The sequence below is a fragment of the Trachurus japonicus genome, chromosome 18, assembly GCF_045865225.1.
Source record: "Trachurus japonicus isolate A0001 chromosome 18, Traja_1.0".
NCBI lineage: Eukaryota > Metazoa > Chordata > Actinopteri > Carangiformes > Carangidae > Trachurus > Trachurus japonicus.
Genome location: NC_140924.1, coordinates 14,515,743 through 14,533,379, shown reverse-complemented (window position 1 = coordinate 14,533,379; position 17,637 = coordinate 14,515,743). Strand labels below are relative to the sequence as shown.

General features: G+C 39.3%; 1 protein-coding gene across 9 annotated transcripts in view; it reads right to left on the bottom strand.

Annotated features, from left to right (window-relative positions):
* ank2b (ankyrin 2b, neuronal) overlaps positions 1-17,637 on the bottom strand; it is a 150,973-nt gene that overhangs the window by 41,097 nt on the left and 92,239 nt on the right. For 4 of the 9 annotated variants that reach the window (XM_085759587.1, XM_085759590.1, XM_085759594.1 and 1 more), the window contains exons 7-21: positions 14,124-14,222; positions 12,355-12,453; positions 11,354-11,452; positions 10,255-10,452; positions 9,681-9,779; positions 8,695-8,793; positions 8,305-8,403; positions 7,995-8,192; positions 5,126-5,224; positions 4,542-4,640; positions 2,415-2,612; positions 1,182-1,280; positions 921-1,019; positions 677-775; positions 447-545 (exon numbers count right to left, since the gene is read on the bottom strand). In XM_085759587.1, coding sequence (XP_085615713.1) covers positions 447-545; positions 677-775; positions 921-1,019; positions 1,182-1,280; positions 2,415-2,612; positions 4,542-4,640; positions 5,126-5,224; positions 7,995-8,192; positions 8,305-8,403; positions 8,695-8,793; positions 9,681-9,779; positions 10,255-10,452; positions 11,354-11,452; positions 12,355-12,453; positions 14,124-14,222 — 1,782 coding nt within the window. Of the gene's footprint in view, positions 1-446; positions 546-676; positions 776-920; positions 1,020-1,181; positions 1,281-2,414; positions 2,613-4,541; positions 4,641-5,125; positions 5,225-7,994; positions 8,193-8,304; positions 8,404-8,694; positions 8,794-9,680; positions 9,780-10,254; positions 10,453-11,353; positions 11,453-12,354; positions 12,454-14,123; positions 14,223-16,446; positions 16,471-17,637 lie in introns of all 9 variants that reach the window. The other 5 variants (XM_085759585.1, XM_085759586.1, XM_085759592.1 and 2 more) reach the window with 2 other exon arrangements.

The window sequence follows — 17,637 nt, the reverse complement described above, 5'->3', positions numbered from 1 at the left end:
TCGTAACTTTTCGAAAGTACAGGAGAGCAATGAAAATGTTACCACATGGAAGTTTGTAAATGTTTCTTCACTTTGAGACTTTTATTATTATATATTCATATTATTATTATCATCTAACTGCTTTATCTTGGAAACTGGAGTCAATTAACACTCAGGACTTTTAAAACCTTATGTTACCTTATGTGTAATAATGTTGTTTGGTGATGAATGAATGGTTATGTGTGTATTATCTATGTTGTTTTGAGTGCCAACATAATTTTGTGTAGCAATACAAACGACAGTAAACGTCTTTGTGTCCTTAATTTTATTTTAGCAGTGACTCAATTCAGGTCAAATTTAGCTACTTTCCCTTGTAGACGCGTGTTCTTTAACCAGGTAAGAGGGATGAGTTTGATTGTTGTGTGTGTGCGTGTTTGTGTGTGTGTGTGTGTGTGTGCGTGTCGTACCGTGGTGGTGGTGATGATTTCCTCCGTGACGACCCTCAGCGTGTCCACCACAGAGATGTAGCCCAGCCTCCGAGCAATACCCAGAGCCGTGTTACCGTTCTGAGGGAGAAATAAAAAATAATAATAAAATGAGTGCATCCATGTGTGTGTGTCTGTGTGTGTGTGTGTGTGTGTGTGTGTGTGTGTGTGTGTGTGTGTGTGTTTGTGCGGAGGGATTAATGTCCACGCACCACAGTGACAGCGTTGGGCTTGGCACCGTGCTGCAGCAGGACGTTGATGATGTGTGTGTTGCCCTGCTGAGCCGCCTGGTGGAGGGGAGTGTATCCGTTCTGGAGGAGAGGAAGAAAGAAAGAAGGAAAGGAGGAGTAAGAAGTGTAAATACAATGAAATATATATTATATTTGTTTAATCTTCATGTTAAAAAACGTATCTTCTATAGTTAAATCATCTGAACTGTTCGACTCGTCTCGGTACCTTGGTCTTGGAGTTGACACTGGCTCCACTCTGGAGCAGGAAGTTGACCATCTTGGCGTTACCATAGTGACAAGCCACAATGAGCGGTGTGTATCCCAACTGCAAAAGAAAAAAGGGCAACAAATCAATAAAATCATCAATAAAACTAAATACATCGTTATAAAAAACGAGTATAATTATAATTCAGATGTTAATTCAAAGTGTTTTAAAGCTGCAAGAAGCAACAAGACAAACAGTGGTACGGTGTCGGTGAGTTCATACTTTGGTCTGCTGGTCGAGGTTGGCTCCGTTCTTGGCGAGGATCTCGGCCACAGACACTCTGTCCTCCTGGGCCGCCAGATGGAGGGCAGTCAGGCCGCTCTGCAGGACACACACACAGAGACACACACACACAGTTAAATCTCAGCAAACACGTTCAGACCAGAGTGTGTCCGTTCCATCCTGTCATATAACATCATGTAGATGGAAGCAGCAGGTTGTTTTATTACAGGCTTTATGCAATAAAACCAAATCACTTTTAATTCTTTTTGTTGATCGTCCATACTGTTCTTATTTAATGGTTTAATAATCGTCTGTTGTAATTGTGTCTAGCTTTCTCTGAATCTGTCTTTTTCATCCAATAACTACTGAAGCTGCCAATGGGTGGCCACAATCTCACATATTTACATTTTTAATGTTCATTAATATGTACTGGCTGATTTTTAAAGGGATAGTTCTGCTCCTTAACTGTTTAACTGGAGCTGATGGTGGTGAGAAACCAACTAGGACTGGTACTAAATGTGTGTTAGTACCGTGTGTGTGTATTATTGTGTTCGAATAGTTTGTGCTTTATTTATTTTAAAGGGATAGTTCAACATGTTGGCAAATTCTCCTATCATCATAATCCCTGTAGTCATAGCAGTAGGTTCATTACCTTTAATTATCGGTGCATGTTGTTTTGAGATCGGCAGGGCAGAGACGTGAGCTGCTCAGTGAATGGTACAGGTCCCCTTTCCCTCATCAAACTCATCAAATACACAATCCAACAACTCCACAACGCTCTGGTGGACAAGTTGTGACCTGCACATTCACCACACTATGAGATAATCATGTAACATTACGAGACAGAGTTGTTTTAGAGGCAAATGCAGCTGGAACTACTTTCCAGACACAGCTAATGGGTGGAGTGATTCCAAAAGTGCAAGTAGTTCTGAGTATTTGCTTCATGTGTCGTAACATTACATAATTACACATGATTATCTCATAGCGTGGTGAATGTGCAGGTCACAACTTGTCCACCAGAGCGTTTTGGAGTTGTTGGATTGTGTATTTGATGAGTTTGATGAGGGACAGGGGACATGGAACCGTTCATCTCCATTGTGTTCACTGAGCAGCTCACGTCTCTGCCCCGCTGATCTCAAAACAACATGCACCGATAATTAAAGGTAATGCACCTACTGCTATGACTATAGGGATTATGGTGATAGGAGAATTTTCCGCGGTCCGGTCCGTTACCTTGGTTTGGACGTTGACCTCGGCTCCCTTGGTGATGAGCAGCGCGGCCATGTCGGCGTGGCCCTCCTGGGAGGCCAGGTGCAGCGGCGTGACGCCCTGCTTGGTCAGGATGCTGGTCTCGGCTCCGTACTGCAGCAGCACCGTGGCGATCTCCATCTGGTTCTTCTTCGCCGCGATGTGGAGCGGAGTGTAGCCGTTCTGATGGACACACACACAGGAAGTGATGTCACTTTGATGCACTGTTGTTGTTTTCACTGCATAGTGCATCGGGGAACATATCATCCTAACAAGTGTGATGTGTGTGTCTGTGAGCCATAGAGCTGCATTGTTGTCTGGTAACACATCAGTGACGCACTCTGCTCCTTTATTACCATGAATACACACTCTGTACTTTGGACACACACACACACACACACTGTTCTGTCACAAAAGATACACACTAGTGCACCAGAGGAGGATTAATCCACTGCTGAAACTAGTTCCCAATCCCAACCAAGATGTTTAACACAAATGCTGTAAAGGAGGGGGTTGTGAGGTCATCAAGATTATATTATGCTTAATAAAAATGTAAAAAATCCCAATATAATATAATATAATATACTTAATAATCATTATGTATTAACAAAAATAATAGGAACTGCTGTTTATTTTTGTAAATAAAAGTAAAGTTGAACTGGTTGTGTTGGACACAAACAGGGGGGGCTTCAAGCAAAAAAGGTTAGGAACCACTGTAATAAAGAGTATATAAATACAGAAAAGTTAGACAAAAGTCCAACTTCCTGTTCTGTCATTATCACTTGGACTAAGTGGAGCTGATTCCTGCCTGTGTCCTCATTTTGTGTGTTCAGTTGTTTTTCTGTTGGCATTTATTATCTTCATATATATACTGGATATAGTGCTGTATGTACTGTACACTACCAGTCAAAAGTTTGGACACACTTTCTCATTCAATATTTTTCCTCAATTTTTAATACAATCTTCTGATTCCAACTGAAGACAACAAAACTATGAAGGGACATATATGGAGTTATGTACTGTAGTAAACAAGTAGAATATGTTTTAGATTTTAGATGTTTTTAAGTATCCTACAGAAGAGGATTAGGGCCACTGTAGGAAAAAAAGTGAGTTCTGACTTCAAACTCAGAATTCTGACTTTGTTTTTAGTTTTTAGTTAAAAAAAAAAAGAGTAAATAAAAAAAAGATTTCTTCTTTCTTTCTCATCACCTGAACTGGTTTTCCAACAGTGTTGAAGGAGTTCCCAGAGGAGCTGAGCTCCTTGTTACTGTTTTACTTTCACTCTGTGGTCCAACTCATCCCAAACCATCTCAGTTGGGTTTAGATCAGGTGACAGATAACACTTTTGTTTTGTTTTTGTTTTTTTTAAAGTATATTTTTTTGGCTTTTCATGCCTTTATTCGATAGGACAGTTGAGAGTGTGACAGGAAATGGGAGGCAGAGATGGGGGGAATGACATGCAGGATAGGGCCGTCCGACGCGGGACTCGAACCGGGGCCGCCTGCAGCGAGGACTATAGCCTCAACACATGGGGCGGGTGCTCTACCAACTGAGCTAAACACCTCCCCATAACACTTTTGTTTTAACAAACATTTTTGTGTTTACTGCATAACTCCATATTCCTTCATAGTTTTGATCTCTTAAGTTTGAATCTACAAAGTAGAAAAGTAACAATAAAGAAAGACCACTGATTGAGAAGGTGTGTCTAAACTTTTGACTGGTATATGTTTTCCTCCTCACAGAGATCACAATATATCATATTTCAACCATATCCCTAATATAAAGCCATATATTTATATAAATAGAGCTCTATGTTGAACTGAGTAATATTAATAGTGTTTTATATCTTTAATAATGAAGGAGGTCAAGATCTGCCAAACTTTAACCTGCACTGAATGAAAACTGGAAGATTAACCTCACTCAGCACCTGGATATGTAAAAAAAAAAAAAGTTAAGCTGCTTTGCCTTGAAACAAAACTCTCAATATCCTGGTGTAAAAGCTCAGGAGACTCTTATCTTCTCCTACAGATGTGTGGATGGAGACATTATGAAACATCTGTAAGCATCTGGAGCGTCTCTCCTCTCCTCTCCTCTGGGTGTGTGGACTCTCACCTTGGCCATGGTGTGGGGCGACGCTCCTTTGTCCAATAGCAGGAGCGCAACCTTCTGGTTATCGTAATGAGCTGCGACATGGAGCGGGGTGAGGCCGTTCTGTTGGGGAGGGACGGTCAGTGCACAGGAATTAATGAGCCAATTAGCGCAGCGCGAAGCCATTATAACCACACACACACACAGACACACACACGGAGTTAATAGAGGGGGTGAGACTGCAGGTTGAGATGAACTGGAGTTAAATGAGACAGCAGAGTCTGGGAGGAGGATTATTACTGGACGGGTCCTTAGAAGAATATAATCAAAGAAAAAGAAAAGGAATCTGGAATTAAAAAGGTTTCTGTTCTGTTATCGGTTTGTGTTTCCTGGAAGAAATCAAAGTTAATCCAAAAAAAAAAAAAAAAAAGGGAAACAGCTGATCATGACTCAGCAGACTCAGTCTTACCGGGGCTTTCGACGTAAACTTCACCTCAACACAGAAAAAATGCCGATACACCGTTTAAATGAACATGAAAAGATGAATGTAACTAATATTGTGTTGGATGTTTTTAAAAAATAAAAAATAAAATATAGTTTGTTCATACCTTCCCAGCAGAGTCGGGTGGAGCGCGGCGCTGCAGCAGGAGTTTGGCCACGTCCAGGCTTCCGTACTTAGAGGCCACATGCAGAGGAGTGAAACCTTTCTGTGGAGAGACACAGAGAGAAGAGGAGGAGGATGAAGAGCAGCGTGTGTCACTGGTTCCCTCTGATCTACGGACAAATCTTCTCATCACACACTGAACCGTATTACAACTTTAATTTGTACACAAAGAAATATCAATTCAAGCGTTTTTGTATTTAAATATTCAGTCCAAGGTCTGAAGGACTCTTCCATATAGCTCATTTAATTAATCGTAGCCCACTGATTAGTGTTCTTAGATATTTGTTTTCTTCACAATTTCTGGTTTTGTTTCATTTTAGGGAGCTTTTATGTGACCTACTCAAGGACGATAGATTGGTTAAATCTTTAAAGCTTAACTACAGTAATGCTTAATAGTGTGTACTTATTATACAGTGTGTTACCAAAGAAAGAAAGAAGCATTAGCATTAGTAAAGCATTAATAAATAGTAGTAAATAAGTAGTAAAGCATTAATTAATACTGAATTCTTCATTTATAACGCATGAATACTCATTAATATGTAGTTTATAAATACAGTTAGTGCTTATCAATGATGAGTAAAACATTTTATCATGTGTATTCATGTGTTATAAACCATGAATTCAGTATTTAAAGCTTAACTAATGCTTAATAGTGTGTACTTATTATACAGTGTTAGCAGAGAAAGAAAGAAAAAGAAGAAACTGGTCCAATTCAACATGAATTATTGGAGTCATTTCCTGTGATGAACCAGCAGAGGGCGCTCTGTCACTGTTCTAATATTGACACTGAGAGGAGGAGGAGGAGGAGGAGGGCCAGAGGAGCGGTGTGTGGACGGCCCGGCCCTGCTCATGGAGGGAGCCGTCCTTTGTTTGTCAAACCCCTGGATGATGTGTGATGATGTCACGGCTGCTCGGACGGAGACGGATGGAGGACGAAGGACAATAAAGATAAAGATAAAGATACGACCGATAGACGGAGTTAACGTCGCTCTAAACAAATCAAATCAAGGGCACCGGCTGTTGTGGACATGTCAGTGTCAATATAGCATGACAACAACTTTCCTCCCTGGTTTGGTTGCCATAGGAACAGTCACGCCCTTCACCCCCCCGGAGAGAAACCAAACAGAGACATCAGGAGGAGGCAGCGAGCCCTGACGACCAGACATCACAGAGCTGCGTCTCGCCGTGTGAATAAATACAAGATGCGTCCACTGGTGAACACCTCCACAGAGATGATGATGAAGATGATGATGATGATGATGATGATGATGATGATGATGATGATGAAGGTGAAGATGATGGTGGTGAATCCCTTGGTTTTAGACGTCATGTATAATTCAGAGGGAGGCAGCAGCTTCACAGGTTCATCAATCATTCATGAAAAAGTGGGTCAAAGACTGAAAACCTGCCGATGCCGCCGCCACGGTAACCTCTTTCTGTCAGCGCTGCAGGACGACGGATACGTGACGTTACCGTAGGCGACCGATACTACAACAACTGGTCTGGAGCATCAGGGTCAGTTTGACTGTGTTAGAGGATCCAGCCTTCTTTCTTTTTTTTTTATCAATCACAACAGTGAAATATAACGGCGTCCTGTCAGTGGATGCAACAGGAGCCAGAAACAACAACAAGCTACAATCTGTTCATTAATTAGCCTGTAAACACTTTATAAATCATTTATAAGTTCGTATAAATAATAATTAAAAGGGGCAACGGCCTGTGTGACCTGCCAAATAGTGATCCCACATCTGATTCCCTCATTAGTACCTTTAATGAGCAGTAATCATATTTTGATCCTGCTGAATAGTGAGCCTTGTTTATAATTGTTTATTTATGATTTGTAAGATGTTTGCAACCAAATTAAGAACCTATTTATATACAATTTATAAATCCTTCATAAGGGTAGTGTTAAGTGCCACGTCACAGAATATAGTATTTACCTGTTTTGTTCATTTTGAATGATAAAACAGATAAATTGTGCCTATTTTGATTAAAGACGAAACTAACTTATGCAAAACAAACTCATTCACTGTAATTTGAAAAATATATTAAAGAAATACACAATAAATATAATAATATGCATCAATAAACAATAATCTGTTATAATATTGATGTCAAACAAAGCATTTTTGCTGAATAGTGTGCTCAGGTAACACTTTATAATAAGTGCACGCTATTATTAGATTGATTACATTGATAAGTACTAACAGTATTTATAAACTACATACTAATGAGTATTCATGCGTTATAAATGGAGAATTCAGCAGCTGTTTCCAAAGGTTAGGGTCAGTGGGAACATCTGAACTATTTCATTAAAATAATTATTGTCAATTATGTAATCTTTTTAAATCAGTGGTTCTAAAAGTGGGGTCCGGGGACCCCCAGTGGTCCTTGAGAGGGTTCAAGGGGGTCCCCAACTTTTTCTCAGAATTTTACCAAATTCTTTTTCCAGAAATATTATTTCTTTTTTTCCAGAAATTTCTTGGAATTTTTCCAAAAATTCACACCATTGGCAGTAATTTGAATGTACATTGACTAAAAAAATGTACGTTATTCAGTCTCAGAACAAATATTTGTGTATTTCTGGTGTTTGTTTCAAAATGTTGTCCAATGGGGGTCCGTGGTCTAATTTGTGTCAGTTTAGGGGTCCTTGATATAAAAAGGTTTGAGAACCACTGTTTTAAATGATACTAGTAATTAGTAGCAGACAGATGTGAGTTCAATATTGATCTCATTAATCATTAATCCTTTAGTTACTTGGAATTTTAAGTTATTAAGTTATTTAAGAATATCAACGCTGCTCCTCCACCCACCTTGGTCGCCAGTGAGTGCGAGGCCCCGGCCTCCAGCAGCACCGAGGCCGTCTCCACCTGCCCCTCCCTGGCCGAGATGTGCAGCGGCGTGTAGCCGTTGGTGGTGGCGGCGTCGGGGTGGGCCATGTGCTGCAGCAGCAGCTGGACGATCTCGGTTTTTCCCAGACGGGAGGCGATGTGAAGAGGAGTCTGGTCCTCCTGCACGCAGCCAAGCAGAGGGACGATCAGCAACACGTTTTATTTTTAGAAAAAGAAAATAGCAGCTGAATCTGTTTAGAGGAAATACAGAAGTAGAGAATGAGAGTCTGACCCGAGCTCTGGCGTCCACGATGGCTCCGTTCCTCAGCAGACACCTGACCACCTCCACCTGACCCGCCCGGGCCGCCATGTGCAACGCTGTTTCTCCTCGCTGTGACACACACAACACACACACACATATTAATTTACTCATTTACATAGAGAAACACATCACTTTAATATACTATATAATATTTTTTCCCCCTCATTTAAAAGTGAGTAACGATATAGGAGACAATATTGTGTTAAAGATGTTGTAGATTATAGTGTGTTTTTATACTTTGGTATTTTGTGTGATGCCGTTAGCTACTGCTGTTTTGTAACCCATCTACTGCTGATGACTTGAGTGTCTTTGAAGTGTATGTTTAACGTTTGCCACTACAGCTCGTCTCTCATCACTCACGATGTTGCTGACGTCGGGCGAGGCTCCGTTCTGCAGCAGCAGCAGGACGATGTTCAGGTGACCCATGAAGGCCGCCACGTGGATCGGGGTCAAACCGGACTGGACACAGGAGAGAGAGGAGAGGACACACACACACACAACGCACAATTGTCAGTCAGTCTTTTTTCTTTTATTCCCAGGAAACAAAATGGCACTTGATGCTCTATTAAAAAAAATCATCATCAATCTCTGAACACTGAACAAGAACAAATTCCTGCTGAGTTTGATTGAGCTTTTTTTAATATATATATATAAAAGTGGAAAAACACGGTGACTAATGCAGAAACACCTGAACCAGCTGTGTCATCCAGCTTTTAATGGTGACACCTTTTAATGTCACACTGCCATTAAAATGAAATAAGAGCCTAGAGGCAGCTTTATTTAACAGACTTGGACTAAGAAGCCATACCTTGAATCAAATTAGACAACACTAGAAACAATGTTCTTTATTTGACAATACAAAAACAGCCCTTAAACTCTAATTAGATACTGAACGCCTACATGATGCTGTAAATAGAAATCCAAAATAAACAACACTTTGACATTGTTATACTAAATGATCCTCTAATTAGAGTCCTAATAGCAGATCCTTACATGCTATTAGACACCATTATACAAGATCATTGTGAGATTCAAGATCAATTAGACACAAATGAGGCTTCATCTTCACTAGAAAACTCCTTTATTTGTGCAACAGTTGCACTCTGATTAAACTTTTACCATCATCACATAATTGTCAAGTAGTTAACTCATCTAAAAAAGTCATATTTTAGCTCTATATGCTAATGTTAGCATCTGTAGAGGTTCTTGCCAAAAAAAGAAACATAAATATACGTAAATTAAACTGCATTGTACAAGTATAGAGATTGTGGCAAAAGGTAATTTCAATGCATATGCAGCTTTAGTGTGATCAGACGTGTGTGTGTGTGTGTGTGTGTGTGTGTTACCTCGGTGATGGCCTGGATAGAGGCTCCATATTTGACCAGCAGCTCCATCACCTTCACACGGTTCTTCTTGCAGGCGATGTGCAGCGGGGTGAAGCCGTTCTGTCCAGGACAAACACACACACACAGACAGAATCAGATTTAACTTCAAAACACAACTTAATGTTTAGAATGGTGATACGTTAAGATTTTAAAGGGCTGGTTCAACATTTTGGCGAGACAGGAGTTGTTTTTGAGGTAAATTCATGCAAAACCGTTCCAGTCGGGGGCAGTTTTTCGGCAAGCAGTCTCTGTATTTGTAAATGTTCTGTTATTATCTCATAGCGTGGTGAATGTGCAGGTCACAACTTGTCCACCAGAGCGTTTTGGAGTTGTTGGATTGTGTATTTGATGAGTTTGAGGGAAACCAAGAAATCCCATTAGCCTCTGTAGCGTAGCTCTGAGCAGCTCGCCGCTCTGCTCCTCCGTTCTAAAAATAGCTTGCACCGACAATTAAAGGTAACAGAGGTAAGAAAAAAACTTTGCCAAAATGTTGAACTATCCCTTTAAAGGTCTTTTCTCTTGTGTGTCGTCTCACCAGCGCCCGGGCGTTGGGGTTGGCCCTCTTGTCTAGCAGCAGCTTGGTGACTCTGTAGTGGCCGCAGTGCGCCGCCACGTGCAGCGCCGTCAGGTAGTCCAGCGTGACATCATCAACCGGCGCCTTGTGCTGCAGCAGATGTTTGACGCATTCGACGTGGTCGCCTTGTGCCGCCATGTGGAGCGGAGACAGCCCGTTCTACATGAGACACAGAGGTGATTAAGACATTTTAATAAACCAGTTCAGTGATGTGATTTCCAATTACTGATACTGAGCTAATATTGATCTGTGTGTGCTGGTCGTGCTATTAGACAACTGTTATATAATGTGTTAAATGTTCAAAACAGATGAAAGGTTGTTTTTTTTTATCTTAACACAGTTGAGTGGAGCTTTTCACACTGAACTCACCCAGATTAGACTGATACAGGTATTTTTAGACTAAAGGCAGAGGAACAGAGCTGTGCAGACTTTGTCTTAAGTGCAATGAAAAAACATTCAACTCATCAATACATTGAAATATCACCTGAGATTATTACACTGATCCTCCAACAGTACATTGTTGTTGTTGGTTAAAAAGCTTCAAAGTAAACTGAATTTACTGTTTTATACATTTAGAGGTGCATCTCAATTATAATATCATGGAAAAGTCTATTTCCAGTTGTTCAAGTCAAATAGCCCCAACTAAGTGCTGAGTGCATATAGATGGACATACTTTTCAGAAGGCCAGCATTTCCATGTTAAAGATGCATTTTTTAAAAGTCATTTTAATCTTTTGTAATATTCCCTTTTTTTTAGATGCATAATCATTACAATTAAAAGAAATTAAATAAATAAAGACATGAAATGTTTCATTCTGTGTGTAATGGATCTCTATAATGTATTAGTTTCACTTTTTGAATTGAATTACTGACATAATTCCATGATATTGAGAGGGACCTGTACCTCTATTTCTACTGCTAACGTGATACATAAACAGCATGTGTTAGATGTATAGAGATGAAATTGAAGTGTATTTCCCAAAATGTCAGACTGTCTGTTCCTTTACAGTAAATGTGTTTTTAATTGATAAAGTGATAATAAGTGTGAGTCTGTGTGACACCTTGGTCCTGGCCAGTAGAGGGGCTCCTCTCTCCAGCAGCAGCTCCACAGCTGTGTCATGTCCGCTCCGAGCTGCACAGTGGAGGGGAGTGAGACCATCCTACACACACACAAAACACACATTGATACACACATTACATTAGGTAAGTAGCTTTAACCCTTTATAGAGCATTCATTTAAATACTTAAATTCACATTTTCAATCCTGGACCAAATCAAGGTTACCACTCTTCGAAGGTAACAGCCTACTGTACTTTTTCCAAGGCGTATATAAATGATATATATAAAATATGGTAATAAAGTTTGATTAATATTTAATAATACATAAAAATGTGTAAAAAAAAAATATATATATATATATATATATATAGGGATAGTTCAACATTTTAGCAAATTCGCCCATTGCCATAGGAGTAAGTTCATTACCTTTAATTGTTGGTGCTATTTGCCAAAATGTTGAACTATCCCTTTAAGTATTCAGCTTAAACTTATTCTACTTGCCAAAAACAAGTTACCAAATGTGGTCTCTTTGCCCGATAAAGGGTTAAACGTCAGCGTGCAGACCGAAGCTGCTGTAACACAGACAGGTATCAGCCACTGACTGACTGACTGACTGACTGACTGACTGACTGACTGACTGACTGACTGACTGACTGACTGACTGACTGACTGACCGACTGAGGCTGATCCTGGTTTGTTGTTTATGTGGCTCTGAATTAAATACAGCTAATAACACGTGTGTCCAGTCAGAGGTCAGGAGCTCCAGTGTGACACCGAGTGTAATCCACTGATCCAGCAGCAGCAGCCGGTTCACGTTCACATCTGTCGGTGCTAATCGAGATGAAGGGTCACGAGCCGACCTTTTGTTTGTGACGGCGAATGTGACGGCAAATGTAACGGCAGAAACACTCTATGGGTCTGTGTGTTTCATCGCTAATAATAAATTAATGATGGAGAAATAATGGGTTTCAGGTCAGACCAGATCAGTACACAGTTCACTCACCCTTGTTTTAGCATCGATCTGCGAGCCGCGGTCCAGTAACAGACGAACCATGTTAGTGTTGCCGCGCTTGGAGGCCACGTGGAGAGGAGTGATTCCATTCTGCAAACAGGACAGAGACGCAATTATATAATTTAGACACATTAGTCATAAAAAAAATAAAAAACACAAATTAATACTGTAATACTCCCTCTTGGAATATCTACTTTTAATATTTTGGACAGCTCTAGGTCAGATGGGATTGGCTCCAGTCTCTCCACGATCCCGTACGGATAAGTGGTATAAACACAGGATGGATTTTGGATTTTGGATATTTTTTTTTTGCTGTTTTCATCTAAATATTGTTCAACAACACTTTCATTTTGTCCAGACCCGCCTGACCTCCACATGCTGATCCTCGCTGCCACTTTGGTAATTTAGCTTTAAGGGTCACATTGTCTCAAACCCCTTTTATCCACATGGGATTTTTTAGACTCTGCAGCCTCCTTTTCCAGTCACACAAGCAATCTCTAGAGGCTTAGCACAAATGTGTGTGTGTTTGATTTATTTATTTATCCACTTGTTGTGAGTTATTCTTATCCTCCATATTTGCATGGTTAAAAATAGGATGTCTGAATTCATTTTTCTGGATGATGCTGATGATAAAGGAACAAAGTGGAGCGGGCCGGAGGGAAAGGTCCTGAGTGTTTTGGACTGGAGAGAGAAGATGTTTTGGTATTTGCTCAGACACTCTGTCTACACATGAAGTCTGGCCTTTTTCAGAGCCGTGTGCCTCGGTCACACACTCTTTGCCTCTTTGTTGTGTGTTTGTTGATCCATGAAAAGAGGAGGTCCCACTTGAAGAGGGATTTCTTTGCATGTGTGTGTGTATGTGTGTGAGAGAGAGAGCTTGTAGTCTTCGAGCCCACAAACAGTGATTAGGCTTAGGGACAAAATGACAACAGCGGGGTGGGTGGGGGCAGAGAGACACGAGGACTTAGACATCAGACTTGCTGACTGTGTGATTCAAAAGTACATCAGCAGATTTGCCCTTAAGCACATTGAAGAAAACTACAAATCTTCAACAAGGTGATTTAAATTAGTGAAAATTATATCAAAGACTGATATAATAATATAAAGTCTGATGATGTTTTTTTTAATATAAAACAAGATGTGTGATAAGTAAAATAATCAGTCAAAACTTTGAGTATTTCCACCTTGTACTGCAGTGAACCAATGAAAAAACAAAAAACAAAACAGATTCACAGAGGCAGGGTTTCTGACATCATAAACCTAAAGAACCAATCGTGTCAACTCTTAGGAATAGGGAGGACGGGGCTAAACCATCCTGGAGCAAAGATACTCTATTACTATCAAGATGGCCCATGACGAGCTGCTCCAATGATACGGAATGGTTTACACTTCCTGAGTGGTTTACACGTTTCCTAAGTGGGCGTGGTCACCCGTCCCCCCACATTGCGTTGATTTATAAAAGTTGTCGGTAGAGGTAAGTGAGCTATTTATATTTTCTTATGATAACATTAAATATTTACACAGCTAACAGTCATATTTAGCATTATGGAAATAAGTTAGTGCGAAGAAACACTTTTACAAAGTTTGAGACAAATTTACGTTTTAGAAAACATTTTTACATATCATAAAAACAAAATGACATTACCATAACACATTTACAAGTCCCAAAACAAATTTGGTTGGTAAATTTGTTTCGGGACTTGTAAATACTAACCCTTCAGGTTTAGGAAATACAGCTGTGTGAGTGTGGATTATCGTACCCTTGCGGTGAAGTCGACGGCCGCCCCTCGGTTCAGCAGGAGCGTGGCCACATTGACGTTCCCGTAGTGGGCGGCGATATGCAGAGGGGTGAATCCGCTCTGGAAGACAGACAGGAAAGAGACAGACACACACAGAGAGAGGAGGACAAAGGTCAGAGTTTTCACTTCCTGCCCTTCACACTTTGACCCGTATACCTCTTGACCTCTTGAGTCTTCCCAGCATGCAGCAGTTGCATGAAGCATCACAGGTAAACGAAAAGGTAAACTGAAAACAAGGAAAATGTAAAAGTCACAGAAAAAAACAAATCAACAAACAAACATAAAAAAACTTAGCACCCACACACACACAAAAACCCAGAAAACACACTTGTCACATCATCACCATGCAGAAACAACAATGAAAGAAAACATTTCTTTGACCCAAAAAAAAATCAATTTGAAATGAAAACAACCCAAAGAAAAGCAGAACAGAGACATACAGTACACACAGACTGTCGTCCAGATCGACATACAGATGGACAAACAATATTAGCTAACCAAAAAATCAAATGACAGTAAAAAATCATAAGAGTGGCAAATAACAAAGTGGGGGAACATTTCCCATCACCACCACCACCACCACCACCACAGTGCACTATGTTAACTGTATGTCATAAAAAAGTATTATAAAGAGTTAGCGAATGAGAAATAGATGAGAAAAAAGTTAGAGATTGCAGAGCAGGTTGGAGTAGTTGTGAAATTCTTGCCTTACCTTGCCGTTCTGTAAGTGAGGTCCGATTTAATGTGAAAGAGTTGTTTACAAAAGTGTGAAGAATACAGTGGCTAACGTGATGGTTTCAAACTTTACACAGTCAAAAACTCAGAATGGTGCAAATTAAGGCAGCGTGGATGCAACATGCTAGTCAACGCCAAAACTTTGGCCAGGCAGGTTAATATGTACGTATATATATATATTTTTTTTAAAAACATTATGAGCTTCCTCATGCCATTAGCACTGATTGTAGTAAGTTGTATTCCAAGTCACAAATCCTCTATAGAAATGCATGCACATGATATATTTGTTTAGGAAGCAGTTCAATTTGGGTGTTACCAATTTTTCTGAAAAAAATTTCAAATAATGATTCAAATTTGTGTAGTAATTATGTACGGAAGAAAAAAAATCTGATTTGCATTTTAATGTCATCTTTTAAACATGCACAACTACGGCCAATAAGAAGAATGAAAAAAAAAAATCAATTTTAAGAGGAAATTTTCAATTTACTCCCAAGCAAAATACAAATTTTTCAAAATGGCAGACAATGTTCAATCTAAACAGTGAAGTGGGACTGGGTTGTGGAAAGGTTGATAATTTTCCCCCAAAAAAATGTTAGAATCCAGTTTATATTTTCAAGATTATGTAGATTGTACACATCGTCTACTAATTTGAAAATGAAACAAAACCTCTTAAATCTTAAATATATAACTTTTTTTTTTGCTTTGGAGAACACTGAAGATTATTCATACAGAAGTATTCATTTTTAAAAGGAATACTGGGTTTTATAATTACGAAAATATAAATTTGTATTGTTGAGATTGAAAATATTGAAATTTGATACAAATGTTTTCACTTTTCTTTTGGCAGTGCTGGGATTCCATACTTTGAGAAACATTGTATTGTAATATTTGCAGTCTTTTAACCAATGCTGTTTTCAAACTAAGTAGTTTATAATGCATCTCTAAAAGTCATGCAGTAGAACGTGAACAGACAAAATTACAAGACTCATAGACAGTATACATTCAAAGATGCATCAGCCCATTATTCATCAAATTAAAACCTTATGAGAGGAAAATGTAATCATTTAAATAAAATCAATAAACCTCACATCTCAATCAAAGATGTTGTTTAGAGATATTTATAAATGAACTGAGGAATATGGAGAAAAAAGAAGGAGGAGGTATTTCCAGAGCTGGAAAATAAAAATCAATACAAACTGGAAGGAGAGAATGAAAAACGCAAAACAGACGGAGGATGAATAACAAAAAAAAAAAAAAAACTACAGCAGATTGTGTGCAGTGCCTGAGTGTAGGACACATGGCAGTGGTTTGGCCATTCCTATCAGCCGTGCATGGTGGCTCCTTATTCTACCAAACCAACGGAAAAATTGTGCAGAAAGTGTCAAAATGAACCAAATGATTCTTTATTTTACACCATGCAGTGCTGTGGGAGAGTGAGAGAAATAATAAAATAAAAAAAAGAAGTGGAGATGAAGCCAAAAAACGACAAAAGGGATGGTGGGGGCTGTGTAGAGAGAGTCTGTAGAGAGTTAAAGGAGCGTTGGTATACCTCAGTAGTCCTATTGACCATCATCTGTAGCAGGGAGGAAGGAGCGAGGAGGGAAACATCAGTTAAAGTCAGGTTCGTTCTGTACGACCCCACGTGTCGGTAAAGTCAGAGGAAGCAAAAAACGCAAAGTCCGGTAGTAAAACTGGCAAGCGACGTGGCTGGGGTGGATCGCTCCCCGTTTTGTTTTTTTTAATGCTGCTAAAAGTTCACACAGAGGTGAGATCTGTCATGTCACAGTGGAAAATGTGCTCTAATGGCCGGTAGAGTCTGGCTCCGACGTCCCACAGAGGGGGAGAGGGTGGAGCTGAGGGAGGAGTGAGAGGCTCCCTCTGGATGGATGCTGCTGAGCTGCTGGTACAGTAACACATTAGCATTCATCATTCTGTGTGTTATTCTAGTCTTGTACTCGTCGTTTTACCACATTTTATATTCTGTCTCGTCTCATCTTCCTGTTTGCTCCTTTTGTTTGTTTGTTCTTTTTTTTCTTTTTGTGTTAATTGATGTTGTTTGTTGAAGTTTAGATTACACAGGCACGTATAATTTATGGTAACACATAACATTGGTAACACTTTATAATAAGTACACGCTATTAAGCATTAGTTAAGCATTAATAAATACTGAATTCTTAATTTATAATGCATGAATACTCATTAGTATGAAGTTTATAAATAAAGTTAGTGAGTAAAACATTTTTAAGTGTGTTTATAAACTACATACTAATGAGTATTCATATGTTATAAAGGTTGAATTCAGTATTTAATGCTTAACTAATGCTTAATAGTGTGTACTTATTATAAAGTGTTACCTAATTTATGTCACATTTTCACTTTCATACACATTTTAATTACGATACAATTCTTCAGTGCAATTTTGATGCTACTTGCACATGTAATTAGTAGTTCTTTTTTAAAATACATACTGTTTATATACAGGATGGTATATATTATATGATGAGTGTGGCAATGTACACAATATTGTGTGTATTTTATGTCTTGCGGACTACACCCACCTTTTCGTTTTTTCTTTTTTTTTTTTAAATGATTAATGTAAGTGCACACTGTCCCTGAATCAAATCAAATCAAAGCTAAAGGCTAATTATGTGTGTCCACATTTGGTAAGTACCACATATATCAGGAGAAACAATGTTAATGTTCCTGTAGCTGAAGTCATTGTGTTACATTAACTACTTTA